The 23,969-nt window shown below is 36.3% G+C and overlaps 1 protein-coding gene across 1 annotated transcript in view; it reads left to right on the top strand.

The window, feature by feature from the left end:
• The window catches only part of LMBRD2 (LMBR1 domain containing 2), a 61,694-nt gene that overhangs the window by 17,648 nt on the left and 20,077 nt on the right, over positions 1–23,969 (top strand). The window contains exons 3-9 of the mRNA XM_025387216.1: positions 144–241; positions 1,544–1,639; positions 5,685–5,852; positions 6,612–6,822; positions 18,294–18,368; positions 19,537–19,650; positions 20,033–20,216. Of these exons, the coding sequence (XP_025243001.1) occupies positions 144–241; positions 1,544–1,639; positions 5,685–5,852; positions 6,612–6,822; positions 18,294–18,368; positions 19,537–19,650; positions 20,033–20,216 (946 nt within the window). The remainder of the gene's footprint in view (positions 1–143; positions 242–1,543; positions 1,640–5,684; positions 5,853–6,611; positions 6,823–18,293; positions 18,369–19,536; positions 19,651–20,032; positions 20,217–23,969) is intronic.

Here is a 23,969-nt window from a genome sequence, read left to right as displayed (position 1 = left end):
GACTCTGTCTCAAAAGAAAAGAAAAAGAAAAGCATAGCCAGGAAGGTAAGTTTAGATAGATAGATTTATAAACTCTGATGTCCTTTAAATACTTGGTGTAACATTTTGATTCTCATTTTTAAACCATACGTTCATTGCTTTAGACAATATATAACCGGTGCAAGCATGCTGCTGCAAATTCAAGCCCTCCTGAGAATAGCAACATTACAGGATTGTACGCAACTGCTAACCCTGTTCCAAGGTATTTCCTTTTTTAAAAAATATATAAATATTGTAGGGGACACATTGTTTAAAAATGAAAGTTTTTACCATCCAGATTTTATATTGATGTAAGTTATCCTCATTCTCTATTAATTCCCTCCACCTCTATTCTTTCCTAGTAGACTTTTCATTACATCATATTCTAATTAAATCTAATTTTTTAAATATTTATTGGTCCACAAAGCCCTTCAGTAGATGGTAGTAAGAAACTTGAAGAAGTCCTGACTTTTCAGTCCTGGTTCTTCTTTACCAAGTATGTAATTTCTAAAAGCTGTTTTTCCTCTCAGCCTATCTCAGATTTAAAAACGTGGGATGTATTTTCACTTTTGCCTAATTTACAAGGTTATAATAAAGTACAAGTATTTCTGTACTTGTGGTATTCCTTTCATATTGCACATCCTTCAAAAGCATTATAGATTTACATAAAAAAATGAATAAAGTTCAAATTTTCCAAAGATTATATTGAATTCAAATATCGAATTTTTAAGTAAAAAGCTTATATATGTTGACTATAGACTTTATGAATGCTTTCAGTAGTATTTGCATGCTTCTTTATGCATATTTTTAAAAAATCTAACTTGAGAAAAGGTAAATTTAAAATGCAGGTGTTACTTCCATTTGAAGCACTATTAAAAAAAAACTGGATAAAGATCAGCAGCAGCTATAGATTGTTGCAAGTTCTTGGGATATCCTTCTAGCTTAGGAATATGGCTACATGGCAGAATTTATGATCAGAGACTCATGTCTTCAGAAATTTAAACAGAATTATGTATAGATGCTAGCATGCATCTCCATAGAAGCTATGTTATAGTGAGTGATTTAATTAGCATTCCAATTTTCAGGAATTAATCACCTAATGTTTTCCCCTCCCAATCCCTATAACCTGGAAAAAAAAAAAAACCCAACCTATGAATGGGTTGTGTATTTTAAAGGTAATCATTAGAAATTTTATTTCATAATACATTTGCTTTTAATGATTGTTGCATTTTTAGTCTATTAGTTGAACATTAAGTTTTCTTTTTACCCAATGACTAAAAATACACTGAAAGTTGAAAACTTAAATGACATTTTCAGAAAAAACTATTTTGTTGCTTTTGTGTGTTTTTTTCTTTTAGCAGTCAACATTGAATTTTAAAATTTCTGTGAAATTTTATGAGTTACTGATTATTAGAGTCAATAATTTAAAATCTGAATGTAAATTAACTTGGCCACATGCAAATTAACTGTATAATTCATTTAAATAATTATTTATGATTAATTGGCTTTAACTTTTATTCAACAGCCAGCATCCTTGTTTCAAGCCATGGAGTTACATTCCTGATGGAATCATGCCAATTTTCTGGAGGGTAGTGTATTGGACGTCACAATTTTTAACATGGTAAGTTACAGTAAAGGATAACATTTTTCAATCAATATAGTTTGGAATTTATTTATGTGTCATTTTTTTCCTTAAATCTCTGTCCTCTCCCTTTCTGCTCTCTCAAGTGTGTCCTATCTTACAGAAAAAAGAAAAAGAAAAAAAAACACACAAATAGAAAATAGAAAACAGAAACACAGTTTTTGTTGTTATTGTTTCCTTTCAGTTATTGCCTTCTCTTTTGCCCTTCAGTCCAATTGTTCTTCCAGCCACATTATTACATGAAACTGCCCTTGCTAAAGTCATATACTCTGGTTTTCTTTCTGTCTGCTTTCCCCAACCTTCTGATTTCCTTTATGAGTGCCATTTCTGTTGTCCATTTTCTAAATGTTGATCTTGCCTAGAGTCCTATCTTGGTCATCTTGTCAGACTTCCCTGCATAGCTGTAATTATAGCCATGGTTTCATTGACCAATAATGCATTCTGAATCTTTCTACCCATTATTTTTATCTTTCTGCTGTGCTCCAAACTCATACTTATCCACTTGCCTGCTAAGCATCTCTTAGATCTGCAAACAACTGCACTCTAAAACTGGAGGTACTGAACATTGCAAGAGAAAAATTACATAGCAGAGTAGTGCTCTTGTAAAATCATGTCTATTAAATTCAACTGAGCTCTCAACATTACTAGACTTTCCTTCTTTGTATTTTTAGTTTGCTTTCTTTCCATTTTCTACAAGAAATATTTCCACTCACTTCAAATTTCTGTCCTCTTTATGGCTTTCTCTCTTGTACTCCCTAACAACAATAATCATCTTTACTCTTAGCCTCTTGGCAGATGACTACTTTCCATCCAACAGTTAAAACAGGAGTCATCAGATGGCAGCTCTTTCAGCTTCTCACCAACAAATCTACATACCTATCCATCTTTTTTTTTATTTCCCCTCCAAAGATAGAAGAGTCATGCTTGTTAAAGCCAATCCTGTCACAGGATCCTTAGGGGTGTTGTTTTGCCAGCTGGAAACCTCTATGGCCAGTAGCACCTTTGCCCGAATTTTACTCAGGCCCACTGAGCTTATTCTACTCACTCAGCCTGGCAGGTTGCACTCAGCTCATGCTACTGGCTCTGATCTCATGCCTCCCAAGGGCGAGCCAGGCGTGGAGTGGTGAGGGGTGTGTGAGTGAGTGAGCGTGGGATCCAGCCACTGAGCACAGCCAGACATGCTGACTGCTGTGGCAGGGTGGGCAGCTCCAGGCACCAGCACAGGTCTCGGCTCTGTGCAAGCCTGTGGCTGGGTCAAATACACTGCAAGCAGCTTCTGCTGTGGGCACCTGCATCTGGATGAGGGGAATGTAGTGGTACTCAGAAGCTTGGAGATGCCAGAAACCTCAGAGCTCCAAAGAGGGTGTCACAGACCTGGCTTGGGGAGTCCCCAGATCTGGGCTTCTGGAAGGGCCACAGTTCTTCTCTTCTCATTACTTGCAACATGGCAAATGGCAGGGGCATGTTTCAGCCCTGTTTATGTTTCAGCTCCTTCAGTTCTGCCATTCAGCAGGTCCTGAGTTCTTGTCCTACGTCCAGGAAGAATGAGGTATGTGGAAAACTGGAGGGTGAGCAAGGCGAAGAGGTGCTTTATTGAGTGATAGTACAACTCTCAGGAGACCCAAAGTAGATAGCTCCTTTCTGCAGGCAGGTCATCCTGACAAGTACAGCTCTCAGTGGAAAGGAGCCCCGGAGTGGGTAGCTCCTACCTGCAGGCAGGTTATCTCAATCGTCTGTGCAGCCCCCAGCAGAGAGGAGACCTGGAGTAGATAGCTCCTATCTGTAGTCAGGTTGTCCTGTCATCTGCCTGAGTCTGGCTGAGTCTGGGGTTTTTATGGGCTTCAGAGAGGAGGAAGTGTGCACTGATTGGGCCATGGATGGGCCTGGAAAAAGCATCCTAAGTTCTCACTGTGGTCCACAGGACTGGTGGCCTGGCCCCCAGGCTTCAGGCTGTCCCTGGCTTGAAGGTGGTGCTTCACCAGTGACCTGCCCACTTCTGCCCAGGAGCCTGTCTGCCTCCTGCCACCATCAATCATGTCATTTATGGCACCCAGGCTGTTCATGCCAAATGGTGCCTGCAGGCCCATGCTGAGCTGCCCCCAGCCCCACTCTCCACCTCCCTCCTGTGCTTATTGATGTCCAAAGTCTAGAGTGGGCTGAGGCAGCAGGGGTCTGGTGTGTCAGCACTGCCCTGAGCATGTGTGCACACCCAGCTAGGTTGCAACAGTGCCTGGATTCAGTCACAACTTTTCTCCAAAATCAGAGCAGTTGTCAGGAGCAGGGAGAGGCCAGGCAGCAGGAGCAGGGACTTCCAAACCTGTAGTGGTATGGGGGCTTTCTGGGTCCCCGAGAGTGCAGGGATGCCTGGGTCCACAGCCACAGCTGGGCAGCTGCACCTGTGCCCAAGAGGGCAGGGCTCCTGCCCCACCAACTCAGAAGAGGGTGGGGCTCCCACCTCCTGCTAGCTCCATGGAGTGCACAGCCCCCGCCAGTCCTGCCCCACTGCGGCCACCATCTTTGCAGGGGGCCACTGCAGACAGGCCGCTGCTGCCATCACTTCTTCCTAAAATATGGATCCATCCCCTTCAGCTCTTGTTACTTACTTGTAGCTTTCAATTTCAACAAAGCATGCACATTTCTCTCATCTTTAGCAAAGAAAACAGAAACAAAAATGAAAGTCTGTCAGTTCAGATTCCTTTCCAGCTTTTGCCTTGTTGATCTGATCACAACTAAATTTTTTTAGAAACTTTTTAAAACTGAAGCATAAATTCATACCGGAAAATGCATAGATTGTGTTTAGTTTGACTTTTTTCAAAGTGAATACACCCATACACCAGCACTCAGATGATGTTATAGAACATTAACAATGCCCTCAGAAGCCTCGCTCATGCTTCCCTGTGTAGTCGTCCCGCACTCCCCAGAGGTAACCATGATTCTGACTTCCTTTACCATAGATTAGTTTTTGCCTGTTTATGAACTTTATAAGCATAGAATTATACACTGTCAACTTTTTTGCATCTCTCTTTGCTCACATATTTGGGAAATTCATCTATGCTGTGCTGTATGTATCAGTATTCTCTTATTTTCCATTTCTGTAAAATACCCCATTGTATGTATATGCCATAGTTTATCCTACCCAGCCAAACTTCTTAAATGAATTCTCTATATTTGATATCTCCACTTGCTCATTGTTTACTTATTTCTCAACCATAGTACTCTGCTTTCTATTCTCACTCCTCCACTCATACATACAGGTTTTTAATTTACTTCACCTCTTGGTGGCATTTGATTCTCTCTCTCCACTTTAACTTTCCTCTCCTAGTTCCTAACCCATATGCTCCTTGGTTTTCTTCCTTGCCCCACTATTGTTCTGTCTCAGTCTCTTTTGCTGGTCCATCCTCCTTCTGTTTTCTACGTTTCTCTTAAAAGTTGATATGAGATCTGTCTCAGTTCTTTCCTTCACATTCTCCATACTCATGCTTCCAGTTGAGTTTCTACCGATGTTATTTCAGTGCCGTTGATACAGTGATGACTCCGGAAGCTATCCATATTTTTAGTCCTCTCTCTTGAACCCTGAAGCTGGGTTTGTGTGCAGCTCCTCTTGGATGTCTCCTAGGTACTACTTCAAAGTCAGTATGCTGTCAACTGACCTTCTCCCTTTTTGCTTCTTACCACCATCACCACCCTTCCCCCTCCCAACTAGTTCCAATTTTGTTTCCCTTTTATCCTTTCTCCATGCTGAAGCCTTAGAAAACTAAAATTTGATCAAAAATGTTTTCTTTGAATGCAGTCCAGACTCTTTATAAAAGCTTTAAAGACCCATTTGCTTTCCCTAAAATTTTATGTTACAAAAATACTCAGTCATCTATTATAGTATATTAAGTATTCATGATTACTTATAAACATATTTATCAGTGAGAAGAACTATTCATTAAAATGGAGATTCCCATATTTCTGGCATTTTGAGATTATATAGACATATCAGTTGTTTGGGTTTTTAATCATATTTTTTCTATCCATCTAGGATTCTCTTACCTTTTATGCAGTCATATGCAAGATCAGGAGGGTTTTCCATCACTGGAAAGATCAAAACTGCACTAATTGAGAATGCAATCTACTATGGCACCTATTTGCTGATTTTTGGAGCATTTTTAATTTATGTAGCTGTAAACCCACATTTACATTTAGAATGGTAAGAAAAGTAGTCTTCTTAACATTGCTTTAATGTATGTTTGCATTTTTAAAAATTCATTTTTAACTTCATATGTGCCGGTAAAAAGACATTTCATTGAGAAATGTATTGTTACATATTTTATGGATTTCCCTAAAAGAATATGTGAATAATCCATATTACTAAGAAAGAAAATATGGAATGACATCTTTAAATATAGATTTTAGGCAAAACATTAATGATTAGTCTAATGGCTATATATTAAAATTAATAACCCTTATGATTTTTGGATAGAATTTCAAAATTTTTATATGATAAAATAACTGGTTTTATTTTTCATTGGAACTTGTGTGTTTTTTGTTTTGATTATAATTTGAGGGCATATTTGTTCTTAATGTTATCTTGGATTTAGATATTTCAATAAAATTGAAATCTGTTTTATACTTATGATTTCTAACATATGTGAAGGTCTACATCTGAAAATTTAGAAATAGATCAGCAGTGCTAGGTCTCACTATTGTATTCCTGAGATTTGCTAGGTCAGCAACACAAGTTAATTTGAAACATTTTCAGGCTTCTTTTGTTCAATATAGAAAAAGAAATCACCTAATGAAAAATGTTTCCTCTAGGAAAATATATACATATTATTGCCATGAATTAATTCTAGATGCTAATTTTAACACAATAGAAACAGTGTCTCCTGTGTTAAAGTCTATTTATGCAATCACATTTTATCTTTCCATTAAAATGTACATATTATCTGTTATTTCCCTTTCTTAGGAACCAGCTTCAGACAATTGGGATAGCTGCTGCAAATACATGGGGTCTGTTTCTTCTTGTGTTGTTGTTGGGTTATGGCTTGGTGGAAATTCCTCGATCCTACTGGAATGGAGCAAAAAGGGGTTATCTACTTATGAAAACGTATTTTAAGGCAGCCAAACTGATGACAGAGAAAGCAGATGCAGAAGAGAATTTAGAAGATGCCATGGAGGTAAGCAAGTTTGAACCTTATAAGCAATAGTCACTAAGGCATGTGTATCCGCTTTTAGTCACTTTTGGTTTGTTGTTGTTAGTGCATTGATGGGCTTCAGATTGCAAAACTGGTGTTGTGCAATCCTTCAGGATGTCTCATCCAGGATGACTTTTTAGCAGTTCAGCCTCATGATGTGTCTTGTCCATCTTCTGTCTGACAGGGATTCATGGAAAATATATTCAATAGTGCAGGGCTATGCCTATTATTTTGAGGTAACTTTTAGTAGTACCCTCTTTTATTTTCAAAAGTCTCCCAGATTAAATGATAAATTGTATGGTTACCCTAACATAATAGAAGTGAGAATAATGACCAGAGGACACTTATTTCTGAAAGGTTAACCTAAGGTAATACCACCAATTCTGGAAACCTCTTTAAAGAACAATTTGCATGAGAGTTTGTATTGATAAGTTTTGTTTCCTATCTGTAATCTTAATAAGACACTTCATTTTACTCGATGACTTAACCCAGTTTCACAAAGTTATTGAAAGTATACCTTTCAATACTGTACATAAAAATATATAACAAATTATAAAATTTTTCTGTGTTAAGTAAAAATTTTGTTATGGATTTAAAAAGATTATTGTAGTCACCTCACAGTTTTGCTCACCAGGGAAAATATGCTACTCAGCTGATGATACTCTCCAAATTAAAACTCCTTTTGAAGGCTTTTCAGTCATGTTAAAATAAACTCCAAAATGTTATAATGCAGCCTACAGAAAAATAATTTGGCCTATGTTTAGCTCTCCAGCTGTATCCCAAACCTCTGTCTTCTCACACTGGTCATCTTTGGTTTCTCAAACTTGCTAATGGTGATGAAATAATAAACAATTCTATAGACTTAATATTTACCTAACACTCAACTTTGGTTCCTCAAACTTAGCAATGGTGATAATTATAGTAAACAATTATATAGACTTACTGTTTGCCTAAGAGGGACTTTCTAAGCACTATACATATATTTAATTCCCATGACTTTATGATAGAGATTTTTGTAAATCCCCATTCTATAAATGAAGAATATGAGGCACAGAGAGATTAAGTAACTTTCTCATGTCTACATGGCTAGGAAGTGATAAGAACCAGGCAGTCTTGCCTCTAACAGGGACTGACAAACTTTTTCTGTAAAGGGCCAGATAGTAAATATTTTAGGCTTTGTGTGCAATATGGTTTCTATCACAACTACTCTGTCCTTGTAGGATGAAAGCAGCCATAGCCAGTAAATAAATGAATGAGTGTGGGTGTGTTCCAGTATGAGAACAAGTAGTGGACTGAATTGATCTTGCTTGATGACCCTGTGCTTAATCATTACACCCATTGTCTTTCTTTTCTATCTTTGAGCATGCTATTCCCAAACTATTATAATGCTCTTTTCAGTACTCTCTTCAGCTAATTCCTATTTCATTTTCTGGTCTTAACATAAATGAGAATTCTTCAGGGAAGCTTTATTAGCTTCCTAGAACTGCTGTAACAAAGCTACCACAAACTGGGTGGCTTAAACAATAGAAAATATTGGCTCACAGTTCTGGAGACTAACATTCAAGATTGAGGCATCTGCAGGGTTGGTTCCTTCTGAGGGCTCTAGGGAATATCTGTTCCATGTTTGTCTTCTAGCTTCTGGTGGTTTGCGATCTTTGGCATACCTTGACTTGTAGACCCCTGCCTTCATCTTCACATGGTGTTCTCCCTGTGTGCCTGTGTCCAAACTTCATTGTTTTGTAAGGACACCAGTTATATTGGATTAGGGTTCATCCCACTCCAGTATAACCTCATCTTAACTTAGCTAATTAAATCTGCAACAACCCTATTTCAAATAAGATCGCATGTTAAGATACTGGAGGTTAGGTCTCAGGGGACACAGTTCAACCCATAACATCTTCCCTGGTTGTTCAGACTCTTAAACACTCAGCAACCATTTTTTAAGTGAATGAATAAATGAACAAATGAATGTATACTGTGATTAGAAAATTTTATGTTGGCTTTGCAGCATTTATTCTCTACAGAATGTAAGAACTACAGCAGAAAATATTGATTTAAATGTAGGAGTGAGTCTATAAATAGTATTATTTAAATTGAAATGATTAAATTTCCTGTTATATTCAACATTCCTATGATGAATGTTATTACATCTTTTGAAAGAAGATAATTTATATTTGATAAATTTTACATTTATATTTGAAATTTTGAATTTTTTAAAAAATTGAAATAATTGAAAACTGGTATTTCGATAAGATACTTACATTTGATAAAAGAAATTAATTTAAATTTAAATTTGATAGTATTCCATCTAAAAGTTGGTATTAAATTCAGTTGTTTCAGATTTGAGGAATTTGGATTTCACTAATTTATTCAACGTTCCTGCAAAAAAATAAACACAGGTATTATGTGAGTTATGGATTTTTCCCTAGACGAAACTTTGCTGTCTGAATAAAATAGATTTTGTTGTTGTTATTTTTAAATAGGAGCCCTCTGCTTAGAAATAAGATGTGGAAAATTAAGGACCGGCATTGGTGACTTCTGTGCTATTTTAGTATAGTATTCTTAGGTTTTAAGATGTGTAAGAAATTTTAGATAAGAAACCACTCTTTAAAAATGAATGTTTTGAAAATAGCAGTAGGTACACATAGACAGCAAGATAACTCTGAACCTCTTTCCATCAAAAACAATGCATGATTTCTCAGGTATGAATTTCTTTTTTGTTTGTTTTTCTGAGGTTTTAAAACTTTTTTGTACATACTCATCACCTCAAGCATTTACTTTTCTTTATGTTACAAACAATCTGATTATTTTCATTTAGTTATTAAAATGTACAATTACATTATTGACTGTAGTCACCCTGTTCTATCAAACACTGGATATTATTCACTCTAGCTATATTTTTGTATCCATTACCATTCCCACTTCCCACCCTCCCTTCTACCCATAACCCCTCCCAGCCCCATAAATAAATGGGAACATGTGAAGTTTGTCTTTCTGTGCCTGACTTATTTCACTTAACATAGTGACCTCTAGCTCCACCCATATTATTGCAAATGACTGGATCTCATTCCGATTTAATGGCTGAATAGTCCTCTGTTGTGTATATGTACCACATTTTCTTTATCCATTCATACGTTGATGGACACTTAGGTTGCTTCTAAATCTTGGCTATTGTGAGTACTGCTGCAATAAACATAGGAGTACAGACATTTCTTTGATATAATGATTTCCTTGTTTTGGTTATATACCTAGCAGTGTAATTGCTGGAACACATAGTAGCTTTTTTTTTTTTTAATTTTTTTGAGGAGCCTGCAAACTGTTCTGCATAGTAGTTGTACTAATTTACATTACATTATTGCCTTTTTTTTTTTATAAAACCCATTTTAACCGGGGTGAGATGATATCTCATTGTAGCTTTGATTTACATCTTTTTGATGATTAGTGATTCAAAAATCAGTAGCATTTCTATATGTCAACAGCAAACAACCTGAAAAAGAAACCCCATTTACAATTGCTATAACACAAATAAAATATCAAGGAATTAGCCAAATAAGTGAAACATCTCTACAATGAAAACTCTAAAATGCCTGTTTTTGCCTGTTTGCCATTTATGTCTTTTTTTTTTTTTGAGAAATTAAAATCTTTTGCCCATTTTTAATCAGATTATTACATTTTTTTTTTCTCGTGGAGTTGTTTGAATTCCTTATATATTCTGGTTATTAACCTCTTGTCAGAAAGATAGTTTACAAATATTTTCTCCTATTCTGTGGGTTATCGCTTCATTTTGTTGATAGTTTCCTTTGCTGTGCAGAAGCTTTTTAACTTGATGTGATCCCATTTGTTCACTTTTGCTTTGATTGCCTGTGCTTATAGGTTATTACTGAAGAAATCTTTGCCCAGTCCAATATCCTGGAGAGTTTCTCCAATGTTTTCTTGTATTAGTTTCATAGTTTGAGTTCTTAGATTTAAGTCTTTAAATCATTTTGATTTGATTTTTATATATGGGGAGATATCTGATCTAGTTTCATTCTTCTGCATATATCCAGTTTTCCAGTTTTTCTGGCACCATTTATTGAAGAGACTATCCTTTCCTCATCGTATGTTCTTGGAGCCCTTGTCAAAAATGAGTTCACTGTAGATGTATGGATTTATTTTGGGGTTCTCTATTCTGTACCATTGGTCTGTTTTTATCCTAACACCATGCTGTTTTGGTTATAGCTTTATTATGTAGTTTAAAGTCAGATAATGTGATTCCTCCAGTTTTGCACTTTTTACTTAAAATAGCTTTGGCAGTTGAGGATCTTTTGTGGTTCCATATAAATTTTAGGATTGTTTTTTCTATTTCTGTTAAGAATGTCATTGATATTTTGATAGAGATTGCATTGAAATTGTAGATTGCTTTCAGTAGTATGGACATTTTAACAATATTGATTATTCCAATCCATGAAAATGGAATACCTTTTTATTTTTTTGTGTTCTCTTCAATTCCTTGCATCAGTGTTTTATAGTTTTCATTGTAGAGATCTTTCACTTATTTGGCTAATTCCTTGGTATTTTGTTTGTGTTATAGAGATTGTAAATGCGATTTCTTTTTCAGATTGTTTGTGGTTGACATATAGAAATGCTACTGATTTTTGAATGTTGATTTTGTGTACTGCAGCTTTACAGAATTTGTTTATCCCTTCTAATAGCTTTTTGGTGGAGTTTTTAGGTTTTTCCAAATGTAAGATTTATCACCTGAAAACAAGGATAATTTGACTTCTTTCTTTCCAAGTTTGATGCCTTTTATATCTTTCTCTTGTCTGATTGCTTTACTTAGGACTTCCAGTACTATACTGAATAACAGTAGTGAAAGTGGGCATCCTTGTCTTGTTCTAGATCTTAAAGGAAAGGCTTTCAATTTTTCCCCATTCAGTATGATACTAGCTGTGGGTCTGTCATATATGACTTTTATAGTGTTGAGGTATGTTCCCTGTATATTCAGGGATTTTTTGCGGTTTTTATCATAAAGGGATGTTGAATTTTGTCAGTGCTTTCTCAGCATCAATAGAAATGCTTATATGGTTTTTTTTCTTCACTCTATTAATATGATATATCACATTGATTGATTTCCATATGTCAAACCATTCTTGCATTCCTGGTATAAATCTGAATTGATCAGATGGATGACCTTTTCAACGTGTTCTTGAATTCGTTTTGCTAGTGTTTTGTTGAGGATTTTTTCATGAGTGTCCATTGGGGATATTGGCCTGCAGTTTTCTTTTTTTGATGTGTCTGTTTCTGATTTTGGAATCAGGGCAATACTGGCCTCATAGATTGAGTTTGGAAGTATCCCTCCTCCTCTGTTTTCCAGAATAGTTTGAGTAGGATTTGTGTTCTTTAAATGCTTGGTAAAATTCAGCAGTGAAACCATTGGGTCTTGGGCTTTTCTTTGCTGGAAGACTTTCTATTACAACTGTGATTTTATTACTTGTTGATCTGTTCAGGTTTTGGATTTCTTTCATGGTTTGATCTTGGTAAGTTGCATGTGTCTAGGAATTTGTCCATTTCTTCTAGGTTTTCCAATGTATTGGCATATAGTTGCTCATTAGAAGTCTCTAATTATCCTTTGAATTTCTGCAGTATCAGTTGTAATGTCTTTTTATCAATACAGCCACTCTGTGTCTTTAGATTGAAGAGTTTAGTTCATTTACATTCAGTGTTATTACTGATAAGTGAGGACTTACTCCTGCCATTCTGTTATTTGTTTTCTGGTTGTTTCGTGATATTCTCTTCTTTCCTTCCTTCCTGTCTTCCTTTTTGTGAAGGTGATTTTCTCTGGTGGTATGTTTTAACTTCTTGCTTCTTATTTTGTGTGTATCTGTTGTATGCTTTTTGGTTTGAGGTTACTTGAGGCTTGTGAGTAATATCTTATAGCCTGTTATTTTAAACTGATGACAGCTTGACATTGATTGCAAAAGTAAACACAGAAAACTAATAAAAACTAGATTTCACTTCCTCCCTCTACTTTTAACTTTTTTTTATATTTATGTATTATTATACTATCTGTGTCTTAAAAAGTTGTCATAGTTATTTTTCATTGGTTTGTCTCAAGATATGAGTAGTTTTCACACCACAGTTATAGTGTTAATAATATTCTTTGTTTTTCTGTGTACTTGCTATTACCAATGAGTTTTGTACCGTCAGATGATTTTTATTGCTCATCGATGTCCTTTTCTTTCAGACTGAAGAACTCCCTTTAACATTTATTATAGAACAGGACTGGTATGGATGAATTCGCTTAGCTTTTGTTTGTCTGGAAACGTTTATTTCACTTTCATGTTTGAAGAATATTTTCACTGGATATGTTATTCTAGGATAAGTTGTTTTTTGTTTTTTGTTTTCTGTCAGCATTTAAAATATATCCTGTCACTCTCCTGACCTGTAAGGTTTCCACTGAGAAGCCTATTGCCAGATATATTGGAGCTTCATTATGTGTTATTTGTTTCTCTTCTCCTGCTGCTTTTAGGATCCTTTCTTTATCCTTGACCTTAGAGAGTTTGATTATTAAATATCTTGAGATAGTCTTATTTGGGATAAATCTGCTTGGTGTTCTATAATCTTCTTGTGCTTGAATATTGATATCTTTAGGTTTGGGATGTTCTCTATTATTATCACTTTGAATAAACTTTCTACCCTTATCTCTCACTCTACCTCCTCTTTAAGGCCAGTAACTTTTAAATTTGGCCTTTTGAGGCTATTTTCTAGATTTTATAGACATTTGTCATTTCTTTTTTGTTATTTTTGTCTCCTCTAACCGTATTTTCAAATAGCCAAATTTTCAAGTGTCTTCTAGCTCACTGATTCTTTCTTCCGCATGATCAATTCTGCTGTTAAGATACTCTCATGCATTCTTCAATATGTCAATGCATTTTTCAACTCCAGAATTTCTACTTGATTATTTTTAATTCTTTCAACAGCTTTGTTAAATTTACCTGATAGGATTCTGAATTCCTTCTCTGGGTTACCTTGAATTTTGTTGAGTTTCCTTGAAACAGCTATCTTGAATTCTGTGTCTGAAAGGGCACATATCTCTGTGTCTTCAGGATTGGCCCCTGGTGCCTTGTTATCTATTTTATTTAATTTCTTTGAGGCAGGGTCTCACTGTGTTGTCCACGCTGGCATGATTGTGGCTCACTGTAGTCTCCACCTCCTGGGCTCAAGTCATCCTCTCACATCAGCCGTCCAAGTAGCTGGTGGCTGGTACTACAGGCACAAACCACCACACACAGCTAATTTTTGTATTTTTGTAGAGACAGCGTTTCACTGTTGCCCAGGCTGTTCTCAAACTCCTGAGCTCAAGTGACATCCAGCCTCAGCCTCCCAAAGTGCTAGGATTATAGGAGTGAGCCACTGTGCTCGGCTCTGGTGCCTTATTTAGTTCGTTTGGTGAGGTCATGTTTTTCTGGATGGTCTTGATTCTTGTGAATGTTCATCGGTGTCCAGACATTGAAAAATTAGGTATTCTTTATAGTCTTTGCAGTGTGGGCTTATTTGTAGCCATCCTTCTTGGAAAAGCTTTCCAGGTATTTGAAGGGACTTGGGTATTGTAATCTAAGTCTTTGGTCACTGCAGCTGTATCTATATTAGGGGACACCCGAAACCCCATAATGCTGTGGTTCTTGCAGACTTGTAGATGTGTGCCACCTTGGTGGTCTTGGATAAGATCTGGAAGAATTCTCTGGAGCATCAGGCAGAGACTCTTGTTCCCTTCCCTTGCTTTCTCCCGAACAACTGGAGTCTCTCTCTTTGTCCTGAGCTTCCTGGAGGTGGGAGAGGGGTGTCACAAGCACCCCTGTGGCCACCATCACTGGGACTGCACTGGGTTAGACCTGAAGTTATAGTACTGCATCTTGCCCAAGGCCCACGGTAACCACTGCCTAGCTACCGTCTATGTTTGCTCAAGGCCCTGGTCCTCTACAATCAGCAGGTGGCAAAGCCAACCCAGCTTTTGTTCTTCCCTTCGGAGTGGCAAATTCTCCCTGAGTTGGGGTGTGTCCAGAGATGCCATCTGGGAGCCAGGGCCTGGAGCTAGAAACTGTAGGAATCTACCTGTGGCTAAACTGGCACCCAAGCCACAAGACAAAGTCCTTCAAGGCCCAAGATCTCTTCAGTCAGCTTGTGGTGAATGCTGCCATGCCTGGGACTTTCCCTTCAGGGCACTGGACTCCTGTCTGGCCCAGCGAAGGTTCAACAATGCTGTCTAAGAGCCAAGTCCTGCAATCTGGGGCCCCAAGAGCCCACTTAGTACTATACCCAACAGTGGCTGAGGTTGTACCTTGTTTTTTGGTTTTTATGAAGGCACTTTTTTGTGTGGATAGTTGCTTAATTTGGTGTTCTTGTGAGGAGGACAATCAGTGGAGAATTCTGTTCAGCCATCTTGCTCCACCTCCTGTGTATGAATTTCTGTGGCCATATACTTCAAGGTATTTTGGGATTCTTTCTGCTTTTCTGAATATCTGGAAACTTATTAACTGAGGAGAAACGTATTTATCATTTAAAAAATACTATCTTCCTGCCATGTTAAGTGCTATGCAGAACTGGCCGGAATAGAAATTCCTATTCTACTGACTTTCTAGAGTAGAAAATTGGACAGAGTCCCTTACAGTATGTGGTAAATGTGGCATGAATGATAAAAAGAAAATGCTCTAGTATGGAGAGGTTATCACTACTGAATAACAGTCAGAGGACGTGAAGGAGAGCCTGGGCCTGGGCAGAATGGGTAGAATTTTGATAGCTGATAACATTCCAGGCAGATATCAGGAAGTTTTAAAACCAAATTAATTTGAGCATGAAGTTTACATTGGAAAGATAAAGCTATATCTTGGCTTTGAATGCCATACTGAGAAGTCTAGTCATTTGACAGATAACAAAATTCAATCACTTTATTGGTAAATATTTTTTCAGCTATCCATTTAATCTCCCAAATGTAGTTTTATAAAAACTGTTTGGTATTTTTATGATATGTTTCTCTCTGAAACTGATATATGCATTTGTGTGTCTATTACCTTTCTTTGAAGCATTAATAAAACTTATAAACTATGTCAAATCATTCAAAAGGTATTTGCTAGATGGCCTAAAAGATCACCTCTACCTTTTGTCATTTTTCTAGGTAGAGAATTTTAGGGAGGGAGAAACAGCTACTTATTTCCACCGAAAACTGCCTGTTAGCCTTCCTTCATGAATGTTGTCTAACCTGCTTAAAAAAGAATTTGATGAGACACAGTAATGAAAGAGCTCAAAGTTACATTATTTTGTATAAAGAAAGCAAACAGTATATTTCAAATACTTTCCATGCTTTATTAAAATTATGAACTTTTGAAGGAAGCCTAAATTTATAACAGATATAGCAAATGTTAATTGTTTCAGTACTTGTTTTTTAATATGGCTAAGTAAAGAAAAAAACATGATATTTCACATGTAATATATAAACAAATTATATAGTTCATATTCAAAGTATGATAAATTTGTGCTAACAAGTCAAGAAACTTTAAGGCAGCTTAGTAATGGAAAATAGATGTAATGATGCTTCCAGGTGACCTCTTAAAAACCCGAGTCTTATCTTGTCACTGTCATGTGTAGGCCTCACACATTAACCTCAAAATAAACCATGATTAAGGGCTTCTAGGATCACTTTGATCTTGCTCTTTCAGCCTGATCCAGTGCTATGCAGACCCTTAATCTCCCTTTCCCTATAATCACACTGGACTTTTTTCAGTCCCTTCAAGTAATGTGCTCACTTAGGCCTGGAGGCCTTTGTGTGTCCCATCCCTTTCTCTCAGCCAGGAATATTCTAGTCTCTCCCTTTGGTCGACTGACTTCTATATATTTGTTTCATCTCATTTTAAATAATCAGCTAATCAGAAAGTCTCCCACTCTACATTCTCCCCTCTCAGAGCACCTCGTAATTTTCTCTGACAGTAGTTTCCACATCATTTTTATTTATGTTTGTTTTTCTCATTAAGCTAAATTCCTTAACAGGAATAGTGTCTACTGGTACAGATTATTTATAAAGTATACATATTCTAAACTTCAATAGTTGTGAAATTACCTTTAAATAGATTGTATCACTTTTTACTGTGTATAGGAGGGCCTGTTTTCCCACAGTCTTACCTCTTTACATAATGTCAATTTTGAAAAAAAACTTATTTTTAAAATCTGTAACTGTTTTTAGTGAGCTCAAATATCTTTTTAGACATTTATTGGCCAATGGCATTTTTTCTGTGTTCCCATTTTTCTGTTGATTTGTAAGAGCTCATCACATATTAAGGATGAATCTTTGTCATATAAATTATAAATATTTTTTCACATTTTTGTCTGTGTGCTAGATGGCTTCTCTGCCTTGAGTTTTATATCCCTAAAAACCCTTCTCTACTCTGTGCCCCAGAATGTTCTTCTAAATATCCTGCTCAGTTCTCTTATGCTTTCCAGGCTGTGAACATGCTATTTCACCTGACTAAAACAGTGGTTTCAGCTTCTTAAAAATTTCATGAATATTATAGAATATTGTGATTCCTTAGGAACTACTGATTCTAAAGAGTCTTCTCTTTAACCCTTTTATGCCTTTTATAATCAGAATTGCTTATTTATCGCATTACTGGACTGAAATTTTAAGACTGACAATTCCTTGTCTTCTCTCCCTGCCCTCTATAGGGATTATGGGGTCCTTACACCTAGCACAGTACTGGCAAATAGTGTGCTGTTTTGTTTGTTTGTTTTTAAATTATTCTATTTTTAAATTTTTATTTATTTATTTAGAGACCAGGTTATGAGACTGGCTAATGTTTGTATTTTTGGTAGAGACGGGGTTTCACCATATTGCCAAAACTGGTCTTAAACTCTGGGACTCAAGTGATCTACCTGCCTTAGCCTCCCAAAGTGCTGGCATTGCAGGCCTGAGCCACTGTGCCCCGCCAGCAGATAGTGTGCTCCTCATAATCAAGTATGGAGTTAATCAATCATGACTGCTCTAGAGTACTCTTATAGGAAAGAACTGGCACTTTGTGACATTTGTAGCCTTTTTTGCTTCCTCTGATTTTTCACTATATTTTAGATAATGAGATAATTGATCTTGATGAGTAAGCCAGAGGAATATAGCCCTGTTCTTTTAGGACCACAAAGTTTGTCTGATCTTTTGTGGACTTTTAAATAATGCTTATTCTTTTTTGTGCACCAAGTAATGAAGTGATGAGAGAGTGAATCTAAAAAGTAAGGAAAAGTTCAGGGTATGGAAATAGCTATTCAGTGACTTTGTATTTTTACTTGTGTTCTTAAGAACCTTTATTCATGTAATGCAAAGTAATTTGTGTTGAAGTTGAACTTGTGAGAAAATATATAGTACTTAATGCATTCTCATTTGGAATATGTGATCTGTAGAAATCGAAATATGTTTATTTATTTTACTGTTTTTATAGGAGGTTCGTAAAGTGAATGAAAGCATCAAATATAATCACCCATTGAGAAAATGTGTTGATACAATACTTAAAAAGGTAATGAAATCATTTTATCTGTTTCCTTTTGAAATACACACTTATATATTATACTAAAAGTACCAGAAAAGTATGAAAACAGCCTATAGCTGAGGTCTTAAACTCATTTTCATAGAAATATTAACCAAATACCATTTGTACTTTGAATTTTTTTTTAATTACTGCAAGTTTAACACTAATTATTGGCAGTACTTTCTGTTGAAATATGGAGATAGAGGTTGACTAATATATAAGGATTGTCATGACAATGATGGAAATAAACCTTTAAACTGTCATTGTATATGTTCACTAAAGGCATATCTCCTGTAAAAATAAACTAAAGCCTCAGTAATATCTTACAATCAGCTACCTACACGTTATTTTACAAATATTTTCATTAATATATTCATGACATATATCATAAAATGAGTGATGTTAGCATAGGTATTTAGTAAACCATATAGTTAAGGTTTTGATGCATTGGTATTGAATTAGTGGTATTTATATACTTCCAAAAATGGTTATTTGCAGTTCCCCAACTGTCTTCTAAACCCACAGAATGATAGAAATATTTATTTTCCTATATTTTAAATCTGTTATACTGATTCTTGCCTAGTGTTCTGTTTGGCTAAGATAATATTCATTGGAATCACTTTTCTAACTATTTATCTCACATTTGCTACTTTTTGAGAACTACTAAGAGAGGTTAACTAAGTTGCCCAAGTTCATATAGGTAATAAATGAATAGTAGTATAGAAGATGACTTTAAATTCATGTATTTATTTCTCTGTGCTATGCCTTTCAAAAATTCAGCATCTTGGATTTGTCATGATTTTGCTTCATTCTTTAGCTAGAAAAATAATTTATCCTACTTAGAATAATCCTCTCAAATACTAGTTGCTTCCTGTAGGTAAGTTCCCCTGCCTATAGCCATCTATATCTATCTAGTATATATGAACACAAAGATTAATATTATAGAGGTGAGAAGAAACTCAGTACACCTTTTAAGACATTTTCAAGAAAATATCAGCAGATGAAGTCTAACTAGAGATGACAATAAAGTAGGAAGATGTTTTTGAAAAAATTAGAACTGCTCAAGAATGAAAGATTTTTAATAAAAATAAATTTTTATCTTTTTACAATTAAGATTTTTAAAAGTCTACTTTTTTTTTTCTTTTTTTTTTTTTAGTGCCCTACAGAGTATCAGGAAAAAATGGGGAGAAACATGGATGATTATGAAGATTTTGATGAAAAGCATAATATTTACCCAAGTGAAAAAAGTCTGGTAAAACTGCATAAACAGGTAACTTTGTTAATTGTAAGTATTTTACTTAATGATGATTTTAATTAGACTTATAATCATTGCTCATATAAAAGGAATGTTTAGTGAATGTGTATTGGAACTTCCTTTCATCCTGTCCTTATTATTCTTTGAAATATTTTATCTCTGTGTATACCAGCAGGGGTACTATTGGCATTTGAGGAGGGAGAATTCTTCACTGAGCATAACTGTTACATTATATAAAACTGTTACATCATTTTAGAACCTTAATATTCTCAGCCTGACCCAGTAAATGCCCTAGCACTTTCCCGTTGTTGTGACAATCAAAACATGCTCCCTAGTGGAGAACTGAACCACTGTTGGATCAGAACACTGCCAGGTCTACCCCCATTCTCTTTTTTAGGTGATTTATTCAGTTCAGAGACACCGTCGAACTCAAGTACAATGGCAGATTCTTTTGGAACAAGCATTTTATCTAGAAGATGTAGCAAAAAATGAAACTAGTGCTACTCGTCAGTTTGTTCACACCTTTCAATCTCCAGAGCCAGAAAATCGATTTATCCAATATTTTTATAATCCTACATTTGGTATGTAATTTAATATAAATTTCAAACTGTAATGATGAAAAGTTGTCTGTAGAAAAAAATTATGTGTTTTCACCAATGCAAAATTTTGTACCATGTGATATTAAGTATCTGGTAACATTTCCCCAAAATAAGTGTTTTACTTATCATATAACATGTAATCATTAGTTTCCACTGTTACTTCACAAATAATTAAAATTCTATAAAAAAATGTATACATCAAGCATATTTTGTATAATGCATAATGTATACAATTATGTATTGCTTAATGACTGGGATTACTCTGAGAAATGTGTTGTTAGGCAATTTCATCATTGCATGTGCATCATAGGGTACATACTAAACCTAGATGGTATAGCCCACTACACATGTAGGCAATATGGTATGGCTTATTACTTCTAGGCTACAAACCTATACAGTATGTCACTGTACTGAATAATGTAGGCAGTTGTAGCACAGTGGTAAGTATTTGTGTATATAAACATAGAAAAGATAATAGTAAAAATGCAGTATTGTAATTTTATGGGATCACCATTGTATATGCAGTCCATCATTGACTGGAATGTTGTTATGTGACACATGACTGTACTTAAAATAGTTAGAATTGTAAGTAATTTTACATCACAAGCTTGAGTCTCTTCTTCAGTCTTGACATACTACTGAAATATTCCCCTAAATAGTCCTCTTTGATTATTTACATTTATTAGTCTTATTATAAAACCTATACTCTGTAGTTATCATTTTTCTCCTTTTTGATAATTTATGGCAGTCCCTTCAAGTGTTGTCAAATTTAGTGTGAAGAAACTTAATGCAAGTACAAAAGTGTCATAGTATTAAAACTTCTATTTACCTTATTTATTCAAATAAATGGTTATATTCACTTGATTCTCCTTTGCATGTTTGGTTTTCAGTATGAAGACTTAATGGCTATAACAAACATCTCAGAAAACTTTAACAAAAATGCTTCGTAATTAAATGAAGGAATGATGTGGTATCTGTTTTCATTCATTCAACAAATATTTGGGTACATTAGTGCTATGTATTGTTGGGTGCTTGGTAGCTTGGTACATATCAATTTATTTATTTATTTATTTATTTATTTTTTTTTTTTTTGAGACGGAGTCCCGCTCTGCTGCCCAGGCTGGAGTGCAGTGGCCAGATCTCGGCTCACTGCAAGCTCCGCCTCCCGGGTTTGCGCCATTCTCCTGCCTCAGCCTCCCGAGTAGCTGGGACTACAGGCGCCCGCCACCTCGCCCGGCTAGTTTTTTGTATTTTTTAGTAGAGACGGGGTTTCACCGTGTCAGCCAGGATGGTCTCGATCTCCTGACCTTGTGATCCGCCCGTCTCGGCCTCCCAAAGTGCTGGGATTACAGGCTTGAGCCACCGCGCCCGGCCTACATATCAATTTAAAAAGACAGAAATTCCTACCCTTGTGGAGTGAGGAAAACAGACAATAAACATATAAAGGCGTAAAGATGCTGAATAGGCAGTTGATTATAGAAATTGAAATTCAAGGGAGAAGTCTGAACTACAGATATGAATTAGAGTACCATCAATGTATAGTGAACCATGGGGTCAGGGTAAAATCAATAAAGAAGTATTGAGATAGAGAAAAGAGAAAAGTCTGAGGACCAAGTCTGAGGCATTCCAGAATTTAGAGATTAGGTGGATGAGAAGTAACCGGCAGAAAAGATTAGAAAAGGAGGGGCCAGTGAGACAGGAAAATTAGGACAATGAAGTGTTTTGAGGAAGAGAGTATATAAAGTACCTTTTCAAATGTTGCACATAGATTAAGGATCATAAATATTAAGACTTCACCATTGGATTTTAGAGAAGTGAGGGGAGAGGATAAAGAAACCTGACTGAAATTTAAAAGAAATAGGAAGAGGAGCAATTGGAGACAGACTAGAAAACTCTTAACAATGTTTTCCTTATAAAAGGGAACAGATGAAAGGGGTAGTAGCTGACAGAGGATTGGGGGCATAGTCAAGAGAAATTATCACATGTAATTAGTAAATGATATAATGGAATTTGAGGCCAGGCACGGTGGTTCACACCTGTAATCCCAGCACTCTGGGAGGCCGAGGCGGGCAGATCACAAGGTCAAGAGATTGAGACCATCCTGGCCAACATGGTGAAAACCCTTCTCTACTAAAAATACGAAAATTAGCTGGGCATGGTGGCACATGCCTGTAGTCCCAGCTACTTGGGAGGCTGAGGCAGGAGAATCGCTTGAACCCGGGAGGCGGAGGTTGCAGTGAGCCGAGATTGTGCCACTGCACTCCAGTCTGGCAACAGAGTGAGACTTGGTCTCAAATAAAAGAAAAAAAGAAAAAAATGAGAATTTGGTAAGACAATAGAGAATTTCTAGGACAATGTTCCTGACTAGTAGAGATGAGGTAGGAAATAGTGAACAATGAAGAGAATGGTGGAGGTAAGGCACAGATGTAACTAGCTGAGAAGTTGTAGTGGTAGAAACTTGGGAAAATTCTCCTCTGATCGCTTTGTTTTCTCAATGAAATGTGGAGAGTAAGTATAGAAGAGGAGATTTTAGAGATTTGAGGAGGGAAGAGAAGGTGCAAAATAGTTACCTAGCAGAGTGGGCATCGGAGAAGATTGGCGAATTATAGTAGGCTAGCGAGACAATACTGAGGACCCACTTGAAGCTAGTGATTAACAATTTAAAGTGAGGCCAGTCAACGAGGTTGGGTGTCTTTCTCCTGCAGTGTGCAGCTGTGTGGATGCAGGCTCAGAGTAGCCAGGGAGTTGGATTTAACTAGGTGTGGTTTAGCTTAACAGGTACAGTGGAGCAAAATGGGGCAAAGTAAGTGTGATACTGTCCTCAAAGACTGGAATCTGAGCTGCATGAGGAAGGAAGGGCATCAAAGTGTTAAATAACAGTAGAAATGTGATAGAATAAATTGATTTTTCGTCCAGCTATGGCCAGTCAGTGGAGTTGAAATACTGTACTAGATGAAGGTATTGTTTGGAGACATGGATGCTGGAATGCGATTATATGGAAGGGCTGGAGATGCTGATAATAAAAGGTTTAAGCATCACTGTAGCAACAAGTAATTGAGGTAGGATGGAGGGAAAGTTCATTAGAGAGGAGGTCAAGGGAATGAGAGACAAGGGTATTGAAAGGGGAATCATTTATGTGGGTATTGAAATCACTAGGAATTATGATAAGAGGAAAGTTGTAAAGAATTACAGTGAACCAGAAGCTCAACTATTCAATAAATGAAGTAAAAATACAGCTTTTTAATTTATTGAGCTTTCTTTTTTAAATTTTTCTTTATACCTAAATTCAGACTTAAAACCAAAATGGTGCTGAGTGTGGTGGCTTACACCTATAATCCTAACACTTTGGGAGGCTAAGGTGGGTGGATCACGAGGTCAGGAGATCGAGACCATCCTGCCTAACACAGTGAAACACCATCTCTACTAAAAATACAAAAAATTAGCTGGGCGTGGTAGCTCGCATCTAATAAAAATACAAAAAATTAGCTGGGCGTGGTGGCACTCGCCTGTAGTTCCAGCTATTTGGGAGGCTGAAGCAGGAGAACTGCTTGAACCCTGGAGTCAGAGGTTGCAGTGAGCCGAGATCACACCACTGCACTCCAGCCTGGGCAACAGAGCAAGACTCTGTCTCAAAACAAAATAAGATAAAACAAAACAGTACAAAATATTCCCATATACCCTTCAACTAGGCTCTCCAATGTTAACATTTTGCCATATTGATTTGCTTTATCTGTA

This window comes from Theropithecus gelada, chromosome 6 (genome assembly GCF_003255815.1).
Source record: "Theropithecus gelada isolate Dixy chromosome 6, Tgel_1.0, whole genome shotgun sequence".
NCBI lineage: Eukaryota > Metazoa > Chordata > Mammalia > Primates > Cercopithecidae > Theropithecus > Theropithecus gelada.
The sequence above is the reverse complement of the archived record's forward strand: the minus strand, read 5'-3'. Positions and strand labels throughout refer to the sequence as shown.